This window comes from Zonotrichia leucophrys, chromosome 1A, assembly GCF_028769735.1.
Source record: "Zonotrichia leucophrys gambelii isolate GWCS_2022_RI chromosome 1A, RI_Zleu_2.0, whole genome shotgun sequence".
NCBI classification, from domain to species: domain Eukaryota; kingdom Metazoa; phylum Chordata; class Aves; order Passeriformes; family Passerellidae; genus Zonotrichia; species Zonotrichia leucophrys.
This window is the reverse complement of record NC_088170.1, coordinates 62,808,772-62,828,585: the sequence shown is the minus strand read 5'-3', so window position 1 is coordinate 62,828,585 and position 19,814 is coordinate 62,808,772. Positions and strand designations below refer to the sequence as shown.

The window sequence follows — 19,814 nt, the reverse complement described above, 5'->3', positions numbered from 1 at the left end:
TAATTTTGATGTTCCTCACCTCATTTCAGGATAATTTTTTTATTGTTTTTTTCCCCTCCTTCTGTTATTTTGTTTTCTTTTGGACAGTGTGACAAATTATTCCGGATTACACGTGTTTTTCATTTCTTCATTTTACGTATGTGTTTGCACAGAGGTGCCTGCATGTGCCTGCATGTTCAGAAATGCTGTTTCCTTCACATCTAAAGTAGATCATTAACCTGAAGATTTGCATGCAGTTTCCCCTTCCCATTTATTTCATCAAGATGGGATGACTTACAGAATCCGCAAAGCAGCATTCTTTTGTGGGACTGGACTGTAACTTTGCCCTGTAATTTCAGGTGAGGTTATGGATTACTCAAGCAAGACTACAGGTCCCTATCCAGAGACTCGGCAGATTTCTGGCCTCGGGCTCAGTACACCACAGTATTCCCAAGCAAGAATGGTGTCCACTGTGGGTCCCCAGTTTGGCGTTGGAAGTGTTTTAAGATCATCCAATGGTGTTGTTTATTCTTCAGTAGCAACTCCAATCCCATCCACATTTGCCATCACCACACAACCCGGTTCTATTTTCAGTACAAGTGTCAGAGATCTACCTACTCTCCAAACAATTGACTCAGTGCCCTCTTTATCAACTTTGCAACAGACTCAACCACTCCCAAGATCATATAGTTTCTTGACAACTGTGGCAGCTGAAAAAGATAAAGCAATTACTGCCATTGGTGTGGAGACGGGGTTGCCACCTCATTCTATAGAAACTATTACCACTGAGCCAACCAGCTTGATACCTGCTTTAACTACAGCATCTGAAGTTTACACAGATGTAGTTGATGATGAGGTTGCCCTTCTCATTGCTCCTGAAGAAGGCAAACAGCAGCAGCTTGATTTGGAACGGGAACTTCTTGAGCTTGAGAAAATTAAGCAGCAGCGCTTTGCAGAAGAGCTGGAATGGGAACGGCAGGAAATTCAAAGATTTAGGGAACAAGAAAAGTTTATGGTGCAAAAAAAGCTTGAGGAGTTGCAATCCATGAAACATCATCTCTTATTTCAGCAGGAGGAGGAACGGCAAGCTCAGTATATGATGAGACAAGAGACATTAGCCCAGCAGCAGCTGCAGCTTGAACAATTCCAACAACTCCAACAACAGCTTCACCAGCAGTTAGAGGAGCAAAAACTTCGTCAAATTTATCAGTATGGTTATGACCCTTCAGGAACTGGGTCACCACAAACTACCACAGATCAAACACTTTTGGAAGGACAGTATGCAAGCACAGAAAATGGCCAATTTTGGCCTACTGATGACACAACCACTACAGCTTCAGGAGTGCTGGGTATTGAAATTCCACAAAGTCAAGCATGGTATACAGTTCAGTCTGATGGCATTACCCAATACATACCCAGGTCTGGTATCCTAAGCTCAGTTTCAGAAATGTCTCTTAAGGATATTGATGTTAGAGAGGAGAAGCAATTGAAAAAGAGAAGTTCTATGCCAAAATTACGTGGTCCCTATGAGGAGTTTGAGGAGACCCTGGAAGAGCCCCGGTGTTTCAAAAAAATAGTGGACAGTGGAGTGCAAACTGATGATGAAGATGGAGCAGAAAGAGGTTACACCAACAGGAGACGGAGATCCAAGAAGAGTGTTGATACAAGTGTTCAGACCGATGATGAAGATCAAGATGAATGGGATCTTTCCAGCAGATCCAGAAGGAAGCCTCGTGTAGGAAAGTTCAGTGAGAGCACCACTGAGGCAGACAAAGCCAAACCCTTCTCCAAGGTATCTAGTATTGCAGTTCAGACAGTGGCAGAGATTTCTGTGCAAACAGAACCTGTAGGAACAATAAGAACACCTTCCATCAGGGCCCGATGGGATGCTAAGGTTGAAATCATAAAGCATATTTCAGCTCCAGAAAAGACATACAAAGGAGAAAGTCTGGGATGTCAAACAGAGACAGCATCAGACACTCAGAGTCCCCAATATCTGTCAGCTTCATCTCCTCAGAAAGATAAAAAACGTCCAACACCATTAGAGATAGGTTACACCTCCCACCTTCGCCCAGACTCCACATTACAGGTAGTCCCTTCCCCTCCCAAGTCTCCCAAAGTTCTCTATTCACCCATTTCACCCGTTTCACCAAGCAAAGTTATAGAGTCAGCATTTGTACCTTATGAAAAGCCCATGACTGATGACATCAGCCCTCAGAAGATGCTGCATGCTGACATGGCCAAGGTTCCTCCATCAAGCCCAAAGACAGCAAAGATGATGCAACGCTCTATGTCTGATCCTAAGCCCCTGAGTCCCACAGCAGAAGACAGTTCCAGAGCTCAGTTTCAGTACACTGAGGGTTTTATGGTAAGAAGTATTTGCTTGCTTTTTTTTTTTAATAATATGCAATTCTGGAGCTATCAGTACAGCATGAGGACAGACACACTCATTTCCAATACATGTGTATGTAGTCTTTTTGCACACCTTGGTAAAAAGTCGAGAGGAATATCTGCTGTCTAAAGCAATGATTAGTTCATTCACTGCTTTGCCAGGAAACAGAGAAGCCGATATTACTAATAATCAGGAAGTAATACAAGAAGTTCATTTTCACAATTTGGATGGCATTTTGTGCTTTATATGGCAATTCATTGCCAGTGTAGGGGTTACTGGCAATGCTTCAGAAAATTGAAAGCATTTCCTTTCTAATCATACAACATCCAGCTCTTGTGGCACAGCCTATAGTGCATTTACCTTGAAATTACTGCATGTGCCTTCTGAGAAGCAGATAACACCAGATTTATAATTGCCTTAGTTAGTTGTCCTTTTTGACCCTCATGAGGTTTCTTAGCCATGTGTGATTCTGTGGATAATCTTCTGTCCCATCTTTTATCCTTCCCAGACCAAGAGGTCTCATATCAAAACTCCATTTTTAATTTGTTTGTTTTAGATAAGGAAGATTATCAGGAAGTTATGCAAGTTTTGAGGGCTGTTTCATATAGGAGTCAGAGGAGGCTGACATAGTAGGATAAAAAATTTTCATTTCTGCAGTATTTCTTTTCCTTGAGAAGTAAGATTTCATATTTGGTAATCAGATTGATATTTCTGAATAAGACGAATAAGTCTTGGGAAGAAAAAAAAGTACCTTTATAATATAATATGTTCTTGGCTGTCCTTTTATCTGAGACCATTCCCTTCTGTCAGTTGATGCATCAGTATATTTTCAGAACTCTGGAAGAGTTGCCATTCAGCAATATTTATTTTTTATGTTCAGTTATTGGTGAATACCAGTGATTAGTACAGGCTGGATAGGATAGAGGGTTTTTTTTTCTCTCTGCTTGATAATTTGTGGTGGCTTTCAAATGCAACATTGTCTGGTTATACCCTCCAAGGCTCCCACTGTAAGTAGTTCCTGCAGCTTCACATATTTGCGCAGTATTAAATGCTTCCCATGCTGTTACTGCTTGGAAAACATATTTGGAAGTTTGAAGGGAAAGCCATAGTTATGGCATTGGCACTCTGTATAAACATCATTCACTAATGAATGATAATCACAGTGGGGGAAACTAGCATGAGCACTAAAGTTTCATGTAGAGGAGTTGGAACAGCATCTTGAAGAACGTTGCTCATGGATTTTAGGAAAGTGTTGGGTTCTACTTAATAATGGAGAGTAGGTATAATACTGTAAAATATTATAATTGTAAAAGTATAGTAAAACTGTGTCTTAGAACGAATTATTCAGTTCAATTATTTCACAGATACACATATATATTTGATATAAATTGTATCCTTCTATGATGGATGATGAATTCTATAAACAACTCATTGTTTAAAGGTCTTTACAGTGGAGTTTGAACACATGCATTATTCTTTAATGATTCATGAAAACAAAGAGCTTGTACACCATTGTTTCTTTTCGTACCAACATGTTCTCTATGCTTTTGCCTTGAGCCCAAACAGCAGTAAGCTATAAGGTTTTCACTAGTGTGCAGCTATCAGGCAGCAAATAGTCCATGTCTCAAAGTAGTTGCAGCCTAAATAAAGTAGTGGGGCATTTTTATGGAAGGTAGGGTGCAAGCAGACAAGCACAAGAAAATTAAAAACACTTCCATGAATAAAAAGTGGACTGCATTAACTGGGCCATACAGTAGAGGGTGAGGAAGCTGCTCTGCAAATTTCCCATGACCATCATGGCTGACTTCAGCTTTGATGCTATGTCAAGAATTAAGATTGTTATTGTCTGATGGAGTTTTGTTCATAATGTGTCTTCATAATGAGGTTCAGTTAGCTTATGCTGAGGTCAGGTACATGAATTTTCAAGGAGAAAAAAGGCACATGACCAACAAGAAAGAAAAAAATTACAGTGATCCTTGAAGAATATAATTGACTGACCTCATCAGCATCTGGAAACAGGGGCATATATTGCTTTTGCAGTTTCTGTATCAGTTTCAGTTCTCAATTATTCATTCAAGTTATGTTAGGAAGGAGAGTTCTACAGTACAAAATCTAAATTATCTAGTTTCCACAAGACTTACAGTATTCCCTCCAGAATGTCCATTTGTTATACCATGGGTTTAGGGCTGTATCATCTTGAAGTTCAGGAAAGACCGGACAGTGATTTGTTTTGTAAACTTTATCACATTCAAAAGTTCTGTGAAAGCATACACACAGTGTCATTTTTGGCAAAGTGCAAACCTTGTTGACATTTTTTCAAGTATACATCTTTGTTGTTAGGGCCACATGGTGCTGCTATACTTAAGTTTAAATATAGGATCACTTTTGGGCCATCCTTCTAAGTGTGGAAGTAAGATGCTGCCTTAACTTTGAAATATTTTTGGCACTGGGACTGTTTTTTATTCATTCTTTGTATGTACAGTGCCCACAACAGCTAAGGTCCTTGTTAGTTCTCTGTGCATGCTTTTGTGCCTCCTAACACTGAGTTTCTAATTTCCTAGTTAAAAAATGGAAAGGTAGAAGGGGACAGTTATGTCATTCAAAAGAGTGAAGTACAGTATAGAAAAACTTCCAAAACAGCTCACTCTGAAAAGGAGAATTTACTAGAGCTGAACATAAAAGAATAAAATGGAAATGAAAGATTGATCTTTCACTACCTTAAGGAAATTGAATGTGTATATGAATATTTTTTGCATGGATGAATATCCTATCACTTTTTTAATAGTTCATGAATCAGGGTTATGTCTTTGTCTGCATTCATAAACATTGCAGGTGAAAAGGGTATTCATGTATAGGATTCACAGGCACTTTTTTCATGACAATTGAGCAAAAGAAGTTGATCCTTACACAATTGGTGGGACTAAAAGAGTAAGAATAAAACTGATCTCTTTTGAAGATTTACAGTGAAATGATAACTTGTTCCTCAGACAGTGCCCTTTCATCAGTCATGCTCTTCTTCCAATAGAAAAATTTTTTTACAACATTTTAGGGAAGGATGGTTATGGAGACTGACTAAGATGATTAAATATGTCTTAGAACTCTTACTTTAAATATGATTTTCTTATTTAAGGCAGCTTGAAGAGGAAATCATTACAACATTTTATCTAATCTAGTATAAGTGAAATGCTGAAAAGTAGCCTGCTAGCTAATTACATAATAAAAATTCCAGGTAACATTACTTTTAGTGGTGGCACATTTAATTTTCTGACAACAGAAATTTTTCTGTGTGGTTATGTTATAATTCCACTTGATGGTCTGTCATAGTCATTGTCTCTATGTGAGCACTAGAAAGAATTTAGATGGTGCCTTCCTATTCATCCAAAGAAAAAATATTGCTTGTCACTCTGTCTGCTTTTGTAGTTCTTATATGCTACCCATTAGTGATATATATTAGCACTTACGTACAGCTGAGCCAAGAAAAAATTAGGAATTGTAAATTGTCAGTGGCAGAAACAGTTGTGAAAGCCACCCATTGGAATTGACATTTTGCAAAGATACCAAATTTTGCTGTTTTGTGAGCTTTGTGTCTCTTGCACTCCCTGTGGCAGGGAACTCCCCAGCACTGATTTTATTAGACTGTGCAGCATGGTAGGGTTCAATAGAGTGAATAGCCATAGGAATGGTTTCCACAGAGTCTGGAAGTGAATATTGCAATTCATCCATTCAGCAGCAACAAAAAAATTGTGAGTACCTGTCTAACATAATAAAGAACCAGCTTTACACCAGTGTGCCACAGAATCAAGTCACATGCCAGTCACAGTCATCTTTGGCACTTGTACAGATTGCATATGTGTAATTAAAGATGGGAGTTGTCTTCCTTTTGCCTTTGGATGCAAAATGTCTGTTTAGCTAAAATGAGGCAAATTGCAGAAGATCTTGCACATGACCTGTCACACACATAAAGCATCCCCAGCTAAGCAATGCACAGACTCAGCAGAAGTGTTTGTATTTTTGAGACTAATGCAAAGACACATCTGTCAACAGCCTGTCAGCTTTAGGGTAGAAACTGTACATTTAAGCTTTAACACTTAGAGTAAGTCCTATCAATATGTTTATGAAGAGAGACTTTTCTTGACATTTTCATCTGGTGTGATTTACCATACTTGTAAGGCAAAAAAAATTCAAGTCTTCATAATGTAGTAAAAAAAAAAAGTAATTATTTCCAGCAAAACCCCCTCAAAATGTGTCTTTACATAAGAAATGCAAGATTTCTTCTATTGCTATATTAAGAGCACAATTATACTAAGTTTAGGAGTGGAATTTATTTTAGCTGGCTTATTAACACATTAATGGGTATCATCTTCTGTGGTATTCTGAAGTTTTCAACTTTAAAACTAGAATATTAAAACTTAATGGTTTCACAGAATCACAGAATGATGTGTGTTGGAATGGACTTCAAAATTCATCTAGTTCCAACTTTCCCTGCCACCAGGGACACCTTTCACTACACCAGGATGCTCCAATCCACATCACACCTGGCCTTGAATATTTCCAGGGAGATGGGGCATCCACAAGTGACCTTTGCAGTGTCAGACAATGCTGTACATCTGAGCACTGAAAAGGGAAAACAAGGTGGTTGTGCCCAGTAGAATTAAGACCTTCCATCCATCATATCCATGATCTGATTTTTGCTTGTTTATTCAGGACTAAGCTGATCACCAGACCTGTAGTTCAGCAAGGAGTGTTCTCCATGGACAATGAATAGAGAGAAAAAGGCAGGGGTAATTACCCTGTTTGAAGGTGGATATTTCTGTTTGCTTAGGTTCCTCAGAAGCAGGGAGTAGGTTCATTTCTTAATGTCATGCCAGAATGTCAGGTATCATAATTCTTCTACTGCTGAAGCACAAGACATAGGTGTTTCCCTTGGTTTCCTGTTATCTGAGCTTAATTCCAGCTAAGAAGGGTTGGAACTTTGTTATTTTTTTTTAGTTACTGTAAAATATTCAGAAGTGATTTTTGGTCTGGGACATAGGTGGTCACATCATTGTACTGCAAAAGCCTTAATTCAATGATTTTTAATTTTCCATCGTAGTTCTATGATTCAGCCCAGAAAAAGGGAGTAACATTTTGGTTTCTGCAAAATTTATAATTCCATATAAAGGAAGAATCACCTTTAGCAGAAACAGCTGCTATTTCTGTTTCAGTACAGATGGGTGTTGAGTGAGGAACCATCTTTGGTAGAATCTAAATTCTTAAATTTTTATTTTAAATTTTAATTTTTTAGCTTTGCTTCTAAGTGACATTGGTGTGTTGTGGTTTAATGAAAATTTTCCAGACATTGGTGGCAATTGGTCCTTCATTTTGAGGCTGCATAAACCAGCCCTAAAGAATGATCTGAGAGAAGTCTGATTTGCATAATTCAGATGTTTTCCATGCAGTTTGTGAACTGCACATGCAGGAATGCCTGGAATTGTGTTAATACATTAGCAACTGAGGTCTTACAGGCCCTACACTTAAGCCTGAATGCTGATCCATTGCTTATGGATGGGAAATCTTGTCCTGAATTCAGGCCAGCAATCCAGAGAAGGTGTAGATGTTCCCACCAATTTTCTTTTGTGCTTTAATATTGTCACATGCTTGCTTTGTGTGCTTCAAACTAATTCACTGGGAACTGAGTTACAAAGACAGTCTCTGTCACATTTAGAAACAATTCTCAACAATCTTATCCCTGTGTAAATAATAAAATAGGAAGATTTAAAATTATTTTTTCCACCAGTGGTCTGAATTATTTACAATTTAGAGTCCTATTAACATTTCAAGCTACTATTTCCTGTGAAGTATTTTCTATATATATCCTTTGGAATAACATTTATGTGACTGAAGTGAAGCATCTTTTTTCCATCTGTCAGGTCTTCCAAAGAGACAGAATATCCCAAATTTAGGCAACATGTCATATTAACATTATTTTCTAAAGCACATTTAACTGGGTCAGTCTTTTCTGCCTGATACTTTTGTATTCGTTGGTTTCACACCTTCTCTATTCAACCAAGGGACGTTCATGCGTTATAGAAAATCATTATAGTGTTCACTCTTTTTCCTTAACACTCTTTTATAAAGCATGAGATTTATGGCAAAGTTGAAAAAGAGACTTAGTTTTATGTCACTTGGGCCTTTTCTCACCTGCTTTCAGCTTACCCATCTTCCTCTCAAGCTGGCACTTATATAGACATTAAGGAAACCATCCCTGTCTACAATTCCATCCCTCAATCTTTTATCTTACAGTAATACAAAGAAAAACAGAGGTACAATAGTATCTCTATGTTCATTTCTGGTTCACTTTGTTACCGTGGTTATCCATTTTAAGAATACTTGGAATATTTCGTGTGGAAATAGGTAAATATCATGTTCCTTGTCTTAAGGTAATAAATACTGGATATAAATTTATACCGTGGAACCAAGCAGGCTCAGAAGAAAGACAGAGGGGCACATGCCCATGAGCAAATTTTGGCCTCCTTCAGACCTCCATCTCCTCTCAAGCCACAGATTACTGTAGTTAGCATGAATAGGAGGGTAGAAGTTCTACCAGTGGAATTGTCTGACTGAAAAAAAAAAGATTTCTTTCACATGCCCTCTTGATAATTCTGGCTTCCTGCATTTTATTCTATCTACAGTTTAATGAGCATCTTTGAAGCTCTGAAAACTATACTGATAAAATTAATGTACATTCTCCAAAAGGAGCAGAAGAACAATGTCTATAAAATCTTTATTAGAAGGAAAGTGCTATCTGTGCTTTATTAGCAAGTTGTTTGGTGCGGTAGAAGCTGAACAACAGATCAAATTAGCTGATGTAAATTATCTGCTGTACTACATTTTTGTCCAAAAGGAGCCAGTCATGGGTTTTGACTGGTTTTCCCTGCTGGGATTTGAGCCTTTTTGAGTTACATTTAGGACAGAACTTACTACTGATTTTCTCCAGAAGAAGGCTAATTTATTTATAGTAATTCCTAACTTATTTTTAGCATATGAGATACTAAAATTTCAAAACTCTCTATTATTCCCTTAGGAAAAATATGAAAAATAATTGCTGTACTAGATATACCCCATATAATCACCCCAAAAAATAAAAATTACAAAAGGATGACAGGAAGGTAGCCCAGTAATCTTTGAGCTGGATGTGTTTGTGTTTGTAATACTCTTCACAGCATTATTAGATTCATAAATTCATACCAGATCTCTGAAGGTTTTCTTCTTATCTGTAGAAATCCTGACTAGACCAGATCCCCTTGTGCTATCAGTGTTTAAAAATGCAGTCTGCTAATAGCAACTAACTGTTTGTTTGCTTGTTTCTTAGTTTTTAAATTAATAAGACTTGCCTATGTTAGTTCTAACTTTACTTTTGTTCTGAGGTTCAAAATCCTTCTAATCAGGCATTGCTTTTCTGAGACAGTGATTTCATATTAAAAATAATTTGTTAAGATAGACACGTGGTTTTGCATATTACGGCTGCAAGATCAAATTCCATTATTAAATATTAAGAAAAATAGTCCCTTCTGCTGCACTTCTTTACATTCTTACTCCAACACAACATTATTGCTAAGCTAATTATTTTTCAATGATTTTTAAATGGAAGTTTTCTTTCTATCTGCCAGCTGGAAGTGAACATCTTAGGTCAATATGGTCACTGTCAAACAGGAAAGCAGTTTCAAGTGTATCAAACAGGGACTTGTCCTAGGCTTTACTCTTTAATAATTCAATTTGCAATTTAAAGTATGAAGAAATGACTCATAGCATTTTTAGACCAATATAGGAAATACAATTACTTTGGAAAGCAGAATTGCAATTCAGAGCAATGTTCCAAAATTTCAATAATGATACAGACACTACAGGTAAAGAAGAAAAAAAAAGAAAACAAAACAGGAATATTGCTGATTAGGCAATAGCAGAAGTGAAAATGGTCCAGTGTACCAGTAAATGTTCAGATGTAATGTGAATTAAAAATATCAAGTGCTTGCAGGAAAGGTAGTGGTGGTTTTGGGAAGTGCTGACAGGTGGTGCCTGTGTAGGAGATGTGCTGCAGTTGTTCTGCTCTGCTCAGTGGCTGGTGAGATTTCAGCTTCAATGCTAAATGCAGTTTAGCTGAGCACCCCCGAAGAGTTAGAGGATGAGATGTTTGAAAGTTGAGCATAAGAGAAAGTAAAAAGATTTAGACAATGTTGGTTAGCAGTCTGACCAAAGCTGGACAAGTCTTTCATTGTGTTAAACATTATTTTAAATAGGACAAATATTAACCACTCTATACATCCAGTGGAGACACAGGATAGATGATCTCAATCTGTGGCCTGGGATATTTAATAGATATGAGCTTTCTAACTGCAATAGCACAGATGCCTTAGAACTGATATATTTTAATGAAACTGTGTTACATCTGAATATTGGTAATACCATAAAGGGTTAGATAGCTGACATGAATGATTTCCTTTCCAAGACAAGAATATCTTGAGCACTAGGAGTAATAAAATTATGTTTAAAAATTAAATTCTAAAATTAAATACAACTTTCTTTAGTATTTATGGCTCTTCTGACATATCATGCACATCTTTGCTGTTAATTTGTATCAATGCAGCATTTGCCTCAGAGTGCTGAGTAAGCAAACCACTCCTCTATATATGGCCCTTTCCATAATATGGATGAATTAATATGAATTTAATCTTTTAAATTAATTGAATATTAATTTAAAAGATGGGACAGACATAATCAAATAGCCTAAGTATCCCTTGTTTTGTTCCTTCCATCCCTTAGCTGAAGTGGCATTTACTTCTTATTTTAGTTTCTCTTCTGAAGCCTGGAAGTCTCTTGTTTTCCTTGGCTGACATAACATAGCCTAAGGTATGAAAGGTTGGAAATAACATGTTTAACATTAGATATTGGTGGTGAAAAATCCCACCTGATCTGGCCACTGTATATTCCTGTTATAATCTGCAGGCAGAAGTACTCCAAGGGAACAGTAGTTAATCCACTTATTTTATGGTTTTACTTTAGAATAAGATTAATCTCACTCATTTCTCAAATGACTACAGTAAGGTTCTAGATGATTGAGACTGCTTTTGGTCCCATGGTCACTCAAAAAACCTGTCTTGTGATTCTTCTGTGTTCTTATTTCCTGTTTTTTCTTTCAAAACAGTGAATTTCTTAATTATGTACTAGTTACCTTTCATCAATTCTGCACAGAAAAAAATTATGATTCAGTTAAAGATAGGTTTATAAATTGTTTTCTAGGTCCCAAAGCTTAATTAAAGAAAAATATTTTTAAAATATTAATTTAAAATAACTTTCATTTAGTTCACTGAAACATTTTATAAAGTCTTTTCACTTTTCTGGTCTCTTCACCATGCTTTTAAGATGAATGACTGCTGATAAATGGGCATCATAGAGCACACAAACTTCATAATTCCAGGAGAAGGTTGACTCTGCTGATGCCAATTCAGAATTTCAGAAGCTATCCTATCAACAGTTCTCAAAGCTCACTTGGAGAGAGCAAGTTTTTCATTTGTGCTTATCTTCTCAGTTCAATTTCTCAAAATAACTTTCAATTTTGTTACCAAGAAGTATTTGAACTCTGGTTAAAAAAGTGATTTACCTGCTGCAATGTTCAGCTCAGGGAGTGGAATCCATAATGGCATGGTAAGTGCTTGCAGTCCCTGCATTTAAAATGAAGATGTGAGAGAGGGATTAACAGTAGCCAGGTTGGGTAGGGCTATGCTGCCTAAGTCAACTCTTTAGAAACTCCAAATACAGGGGTAAGTCTGTCACAAGATATGGCTTAGACATCCCTGTGAAATTGTGATGCAGAGCCTGAAATTTCTCCCTTGGTGTGAGACTGCAGAGGAAGCCTGCCTTTTGGCCCTCCTTCAGAACTTCATGCATTTTGTACATCATGAATTCGGGTCTTAGTTCAGTTTCTGTTCACATTCTCCATCTGTCCATATCTTCCCTCTAATCTCCTTGCTAAACCCAACTTCTGTTTCCCAGCTGGTCTTTCTCAGACTCTCTCTCTCATCCAATCTAAGTGGCTCCTATCAAAATGCAGCTTTGATTATCTCACCTTACTCACTTTGCAAGCTGTTTGCTGCTGCCAAATCCAGCTCAAGCACTGAGTGTGCTGGTGCTCTTACACTGCCTGGCAAGCCTTTCCCTGGGGCATTATGGCCAAGCAGGCTAAATGGGCCAGCCAGCAGCTAGGAGTGAAGGCAGGCTTTGAAATTTAATAACTAGTAAGGAGGAAGGTCTGAAGGAGGATTATGTGCTGAGGATTTCTTTAGTGTGTGTGTGTGGGATGAGAAGTTTAACAGGTCTGATTTCTCTTAGTCTGGATAACTCCTTGATTTAGACACTCAGCAGTTGCCAGAGGTGCAAAGATAGTCAGGAAGGGTGATGGATGGAGAGAATCAGAAGGAGAGTTACCCATCTAAAATTTAAATTTAATGTAGGGAAGATTATTGCAAAACTGAGCCTTTATTTTAAGCTGCTGTATAGCATTATTAAAACACAATGGCGTAAGAATCAGGAGGTAGTTTGGAGGTAATAATTACTTCATTTGTTTCTGGAATACATTTTCTGTAACCTCCTTCATAGCTGTGTTTTTGCTGTATATATACAATGCAAGAGGGCAACAGTGAAATAAAATTATGCTACTTGTCTGAGTTGACATTAGAGGCAAATACTGGGGTTTTTTTAGTAATTTTACTGTCTGGGTTAATCACTTACATCATATTGATGCTCCTTTTATGATTCTCAAGTTATAACCAACAGCATCAATATCTGCTCCTCTAGGAAGAATGGAATGGAATAAGTGAGTTTGTGCTTTGCCCATTTGATCAGGCACACTGTAGTATAGAGAATTTTAATGTAATGCCTTCTGATATTTCTTTAGGCAGTAAAAATGATTCTTTTGACAGTGGTAGTGTAGGCTGTTCTGAGTCCTTATGTTCTTACGGCTTGTTTGAGCATTGCTTGTCTGAGGAATGATAATCTAGGAAGAGGAACACATTTTATCTCTTTTCTTCCTGTTTCTTCATCATTTGGCCCAAAAACTCATTATGGAAAACAAGAAGTTTTGACAATGTTAGAGAAGTAGCATTTTTACCAAATGTGTACACACAGACACACATACGTATATGTCAGAAAGCAAATGGCTTTTTTGGAGGGTATTTTTATCTCAGACACTCTGCAGTTATGGGACATCAAAGCTTTAATTTAATTAAAATAAATATTGAAGTTCATAATCTTTCACTCCTTACACAGCATCATAGCACTATATCCATTAAGATGTTGGTGTCTGTTTAGTATTTTGAAAACATTTGCTCTCTAAACTCCTCAGTCACCACAGATGCCAAAATGTCAGGTTGGAAAGATGCTGTGGAGGTCATACAGCCCACCTTGCCCTCAAAGCTAGGCTAATTTCTAAGTTAGATCAGATGTCTACAAGACTTGCCAGGTTGAATTTTGAAAATCTCTAAGGATGGAGATTTTACTGTCCCTCTGTGCAATCTATTCTGAGAATTCACTGCTCTCATGTCGAAGAGTGCTTCACTTCCCTTGTGTAACTTTTTCCTTTCGTCCTTCATTGTGCATCCCTTAGAAGAATCTGATTGTCTTAGTGCTGCTTCATTTTAGAGTGGAGGACAACAATTTGATTTTATTCAAGCTCAGTTCCCTTAACTTCCCTCCTTTGAACAGACACTTTCCCTCAAGCCCTGACCATCTTACTGGGCCTACACTGGGATCTCTACATGACATTTTTAATGGTTTGTGTGGATAGGAAACAGGGTAGGAAGTGTTGGGAGACTCTCCCATCTGAGTCCTTCTCTTCCAGTTAAAATTGTTGTTCTCATTAGCTCGAGTGCAGACACACTCGAGCTCCTGTGCTGCTTCACTTCAGAAACAAATTACATTTCCTAAAGCATTTCCTATGCAGCTTTATAAAGAAATACACAGCACAGTTCAGGAAACATTAGGCTATGCCCCCCATTAAGCTCTCAAGCCCTGTAATTAGTTTAGAGTAATTTGGGAAATTGCTGGATTTGGAGTTTTGGGTTGATGGGATTTTTTTTCACTAGAACTTCCTCCAATTATCTAGATTTTTAAATAGTTTTAAGAAATCATTGTTTCAAAAAAAACCTAGTATTTTTTTGGGGTGCATGTAGTTCATAGTTGATATATACATTCTAAGTTACTAATATCATTATTATACATAGAAAATGTAAAAAAATGCATTTTAGATTTTTTAACTCATAGATTAGAAAATGTCTTTCCTTCCGATGTTATGTAACTAGACTTGAAAAAAAATTTCCTAAAATCCAGTGATAAGCTCTCTCTGAAATACTTATTTTAGAAAATGTGGCATAAAAATATTTCTGTGTTTTGTACAAATATAATAAGAAGCTACAATTGAAGGATAAGTGGAAGGATATAGCACTGTCAAAACACTCTTAAGTTACTTCAGAATCCCAAATTCTAGTTGGCACTCATTAATGTGTTTTTATTTTGGAATTTCTTAGAACATGAATTTTACTACCTTCATGTTGTAACATTTTGCTCTAATATTTTGCTCTATTTCGGAAGATTAAAAAAATGTTTATAACATTGCTGCTGAACCCTTTGTGATCTATCATGATGAGTCTACTGTGATGCTCAGACCTGAGTATTTCCGTTGACTTTTGAAACTATAGAGGCTTCTGTTTCTGTTGTAGAATCACTAATCTGATGGTTCATACAAAATTCTCTAAAATTAATGATACACTTTGTTAATTCAGTCAGCTGTGGATCATGCCTTGAAGAATTTTTTTTTTCTTTGGATTGCTAATTCCAACTATTTCAAATATGAGGAACTTTTGCACTTCCTTTAAAACAAAATTTCTCAGTTCTGGTTGTTATAAAAAATGGAACCCCTAAATTGACAGAATGTGGGGAGCAGGAAGGAAGGCTATTCATTTAAATGATTGAAATATTACTGCTGGAAATTTTGTAGTGGAAACTAACCTTTAAATCTGAATTTTATTTTGAAGAAGTTCAAAATTTGCACAGGAAGAATGGAGTTTTGTTTGGTAGAAAAATACAGTGATAAAAAATAAAAAATACAGTGATAGTTTTTGGAGAGAAAGAAAAAAAAAGGACCAGGCCATTTTCAAGATGAAAAAATAGGTAGTGATTCTCTTTAAACGCATTTTTCCTATGTCATTTAAAAGAAAAAACAAAAAAAAAACCAATCAAAACAATACCCCACCAAATCAAAAAACCAGACAACCATGGAGTTTTTTTCCCTCTACTACCCCTTCCTAATGGAAATCTTTTAAAAACAACAACAACAACAACAAAAGAATGTTTTTATTAATGGAGAAGGATTTTCTGTCTGACTTGTTCTGGAAGTATGGACAGTACAGTCAATAAAGTGAATGGTGGAATGGGGACAGTGACAGACAGTGATAATCAGCTCCATTTGTTTCAAAGCCCGGAAGGAGTTCGATATATAGAAAAGTTCTAAATGTGTGCATTGAACTGGAGATTTCAATAGAGTAGCTGAGACTCTGGAAGTCTCATTTTTGCATCAAATTTTTGATTCTATATTTATTTTAGTATTTTTGATGTGTAGCTTAACCATGTTGATTTATTTCACAGACAAATTAGAATAAATTAAGAAATAAGGTGAATCAAGAAAGGTGCCCTCCTCAAAAAAAGTAGAAATATGAAATGAAACATGTTTTAACTTCTTTGTCCTAAATATTTTGTAATTATATAATGGAGAGAAACATGTAAATGCTTTTAAATATTTCTCTGTGTTTCTGATCCTTATTTCTGAAAGTGTTTGTCATCAGTTGTGAGTCTTCTGCTGAAAGTATAGGATTACCATTACCAGTAATTTATTATTAAACTTTTAAGCATTTTTAAAAAGGATATTACAAATACTTTTCCTGCAGTTCAGGAAATTCAACATTTATATACTCTTTGGAAATCTGGTGGCCAACTGAAAAACAGCAAATTGAAATTTGCATTTTATAATTTCTCCTGAGTTGCTTATACAGAAGAAAGAACAGAGTTAAGAACAAGTTGAAGGTTTTAGAGTATTTTGGTATTTTCACATGCAATTCAACAACTGGAAATCCGTTTCATGACAACAGAACATGCAACACAATTTCAGATCAAAATCCACCTGATTCAGCCTTTCCTCCATGACATTGACTAAGTCATAAATTTTCAGTAAAAAATGAGATCATCAACTGATACAAAGTGATTTAATGTTTTCCAGAAAGAGAGCAGAGTGAGTAAAGAAAAATGTTTCATTGTGAATTTAGTACTTAACGTTTATGTGTAAAATGATGTTCAAACAGCACAGTAAGGAATTGCACACTAACCCACAGAGCTCCTGGATGAAGCATTCTGAGGTAAATTCCATCAGAGCCTCACCATTAGGGATAATCCTCATCACTATTCAGCAGCCTGGCTCCTGGCTGCTAGAAGTACAGCAAGGTACTGGAATGATTCCTGTGCTTTCAGGAGAGGAATCTAAAAATTAAATTATTTCGTATTTCCTGATGAAATACAAACAGCTGGTGCTGTTAGTTTTATGAGTTCTGTAATGTTTATAGAAAGGCTCTTTTGTTTATAGTCTTATCAATGATCTATGAACATCAATATTGTCATCAGAAAATGGAATAAAGCCATATAGATACTTGACTTGATGACTTAAAAATTATCTAACAGCACTGTTCATCATGGAAAATCGCTTGATGTTCACTATCCTAGTCTTTCCAATGCTCTAAAATCTTTGCAGGATTGATGATAAACAATATCTTTTTGTCAGTAGTAGCTCACAGGCAGATAAATATGTGGCTAATAAAGCTGGGACCCTTTAAACATTAAATTTTTTGCAGGATCAAATATTTCAGCTACGATATGTTGCTTCTCTTAAATAATATCCAATATTTATATTTTAAATAATACCAAATTAAAACAAAAATTATTCAAAATTTGCAAAATATGAAATATAAATATTTTTTAAAATTTTCTTATTTAGATCTAGGTGCTCCTAAACTGCTAATAAACTTAAAATGCCCAGAAAATCAGGTTTGACTCAAAACGAGACAAACTGAAACAAAATCTCTGCACCCATTGATTTTATATAGGTGAATTGATGACCAAAACTATTTTTCTACATCAGACACTGTCTAACATCCAGTTATTTAGTGTTCCAAGTAGGAATTCCTCATCTCTATAGAGCTTTTAAACATTCTATTATGGCCTGCTACTGGAGGGTGACTTTCAGGATTAAACTGTTTAAAGTTTGTGCTTCTTGTCTTTCCATCCTTGCTAAAGTTCTCAGTGGCAGCATTGTGCAATGGATGTTTAGAAAAACCATTTTCATGGTTAGCCAGTTTTTCTTGTTTTCTGACTAAATACTAACTAATAAGTGTTCTTGCCATGTTCATCCTGATACTCCACAGCCCACACTTGTTCTTGTTTTGTGTAATTCTGTTTTCTTAAACTTTTATTGTCCTGGAACTGTCTCCAGAGACATCTTCTGACATCCTCACCAGCTATAAACCATTAATCACTCCTGCCTTTTTCGGTGTTTGGGAGCACATCTCTGACAAATCACACTCACACATTTATGTGTTCAGTTCTGCTCTGAACCCATCAATGCTGCCATTTCTTATCTCTAAGGGGATGTATCACCACTCTGTACATCAGGCTGTTATAGGTCCAGTGAGCATTGATCTATTTGAGACTTGAGAACAATAATTTCATTTTCTGTTAACATTTCTGGACCCAAAAAACACTGAATGACACGGCTACAAAGCCTCATATTTTGTGAAGATGTCACTAAAATATTCAGTAGGCATTAGTTTTCAATGGTTTTTTAGCTCTTACTCTTCCATTCGTCTAGAATGTACATTTGGATGATTGCAAATATTTCAGGGTTTCATTAATTTTCTTTTCTTTTTATACTCTCTGTTTGCTAGAAAATTTAAAAGGGTGAATAAAACACATAAAAACAACAGAGAAGAGAACCAACCTAAATCTGTCATTGGCCTGTGAACATTTTTAATGATTATTTCCTGTGTTTCTGTGATAAGAAATGTCATATTGCCTGTTTAGGGTGATTGGTATAGTCCATATGCATATAATCAAGCTGAGCTATTTTTTATCTGGATTGGTTTTTTTTTTTTTTACCTATGGTAGCAGTGGACAAAGAATGGTTTAGAACAAGAATAAGAGTTCTGAAATTGAGGGAGAAGAAAAGAGCCTTTTTCCTTTTGTACATGCAGTGAATATATATCCTAAATTCCAGGCCAACTATAAGAATTTTCATTTTTCTGTCATGTCTTGAAATACTGCTCTTGCATTAAATTCTGTTTCTCCTTTTCTTTCTTTTTTTTTCTTTTTCTTTTTCTTTTTTTTTTTATTTTTTATTTGTAGGTTTAGAAACTGCAAATGGCACATTTTTTTCACAATAACTTCTGGTTTTTCTGGTGCCTTGTCTTAATTTTTAGCTTCATTAGTGTTAAAAAGTAGTCTTTGCCAACTTTCTGTCTTCCTGTCCTGCTTGTCACAATAAGCAGAAAAGGGAAGAGGAAGGGCATGATTCTAAAATAGCATAATTGCTATTAAAATAGTAGGAAGAAAATTCATTAAAAGGTTACTGCTTTCTTCTTCCTCAGCCCTACACAGTTGCATTAAATATCACATTGCATACAAGGTTGTCATCTGATGCAATTTATCCAGGAGTGGAATACTTCCTCCTCTGAAGATGAATGTAGATTACAGTGCTAGTAGAAGAAATTATATTTAATAATTAGTAAAATAATAAAATTTAAATATTATCCCCGTGCATGCCTTTAAAGAAGAAAAAGAGGATGTTCTAAAAACTCATTTTTATTCAGTTGAGCAAATCAAGACCAAACCGAGTTCCTTGTCTGGATTTTTTGGTAAAGAGATGGAGTGGATGTCCAATCTAATTTTAAATACAAATGATGAAGCATTTGTCACTTCTGTGTTCCAGCTGCATGCATCCATGTGCAGTATCCACAGAGAGTAGAATACATATAAAAGTAAACAAAATAACAAAACAACCCGAGCAAAAAGTAAACTGAAAAAATGGTCTCATACCTTTTAAAATATTTTTTTGAAAAAAAAAAGACAGGTAATCTGTTTTCCTTTGGTATCTGTTTAAACAGAAAAAGCTGTTTTCCTTCCATGAGAAGATGCTCTTTTTTGTATCAGTATAACAGATTTCTGTATGTGTTTATTCAAGTGTAAATGCTTTCTTTAAAGAGTTGGCTTTTTGCAGGTTAGGGGTGAGGTATATTTGGTTTTGTTTTATTTGTGTCACTTGGAAATGCATTTGTATCAAACTGAAAATGCCATTTTTATATGAGAATAAGAATAG

General features: G+C 36.0%; 1 protein-coding gene across 7 annotated transcripts in view; it reads left to right on the top strand.

Moving 5' to 3' along the window:
• The window catches only part of PCLO (piccolo presynaptic cytomatrix protein), a 326,044-nt gene that overhangs the window by 155,490 nt on the left and 150,740 nt on the right, over window positions 1-19,814 (top strand). For all 7 annotated transcript variants that reach the window (XM_064702961.1, XM_064702964.1, XM_064702962.1 and 4 more), the window contains exon 6: window positions 339-2,347. In XM_064702961.1, the coding sequence (XP_064559031.1) occupies window positions 339-2,347 (2,009 nt within the window). The remainder of the gene's footprint in view (window positions 1-338; window positions 2,348-19,814) is intronic.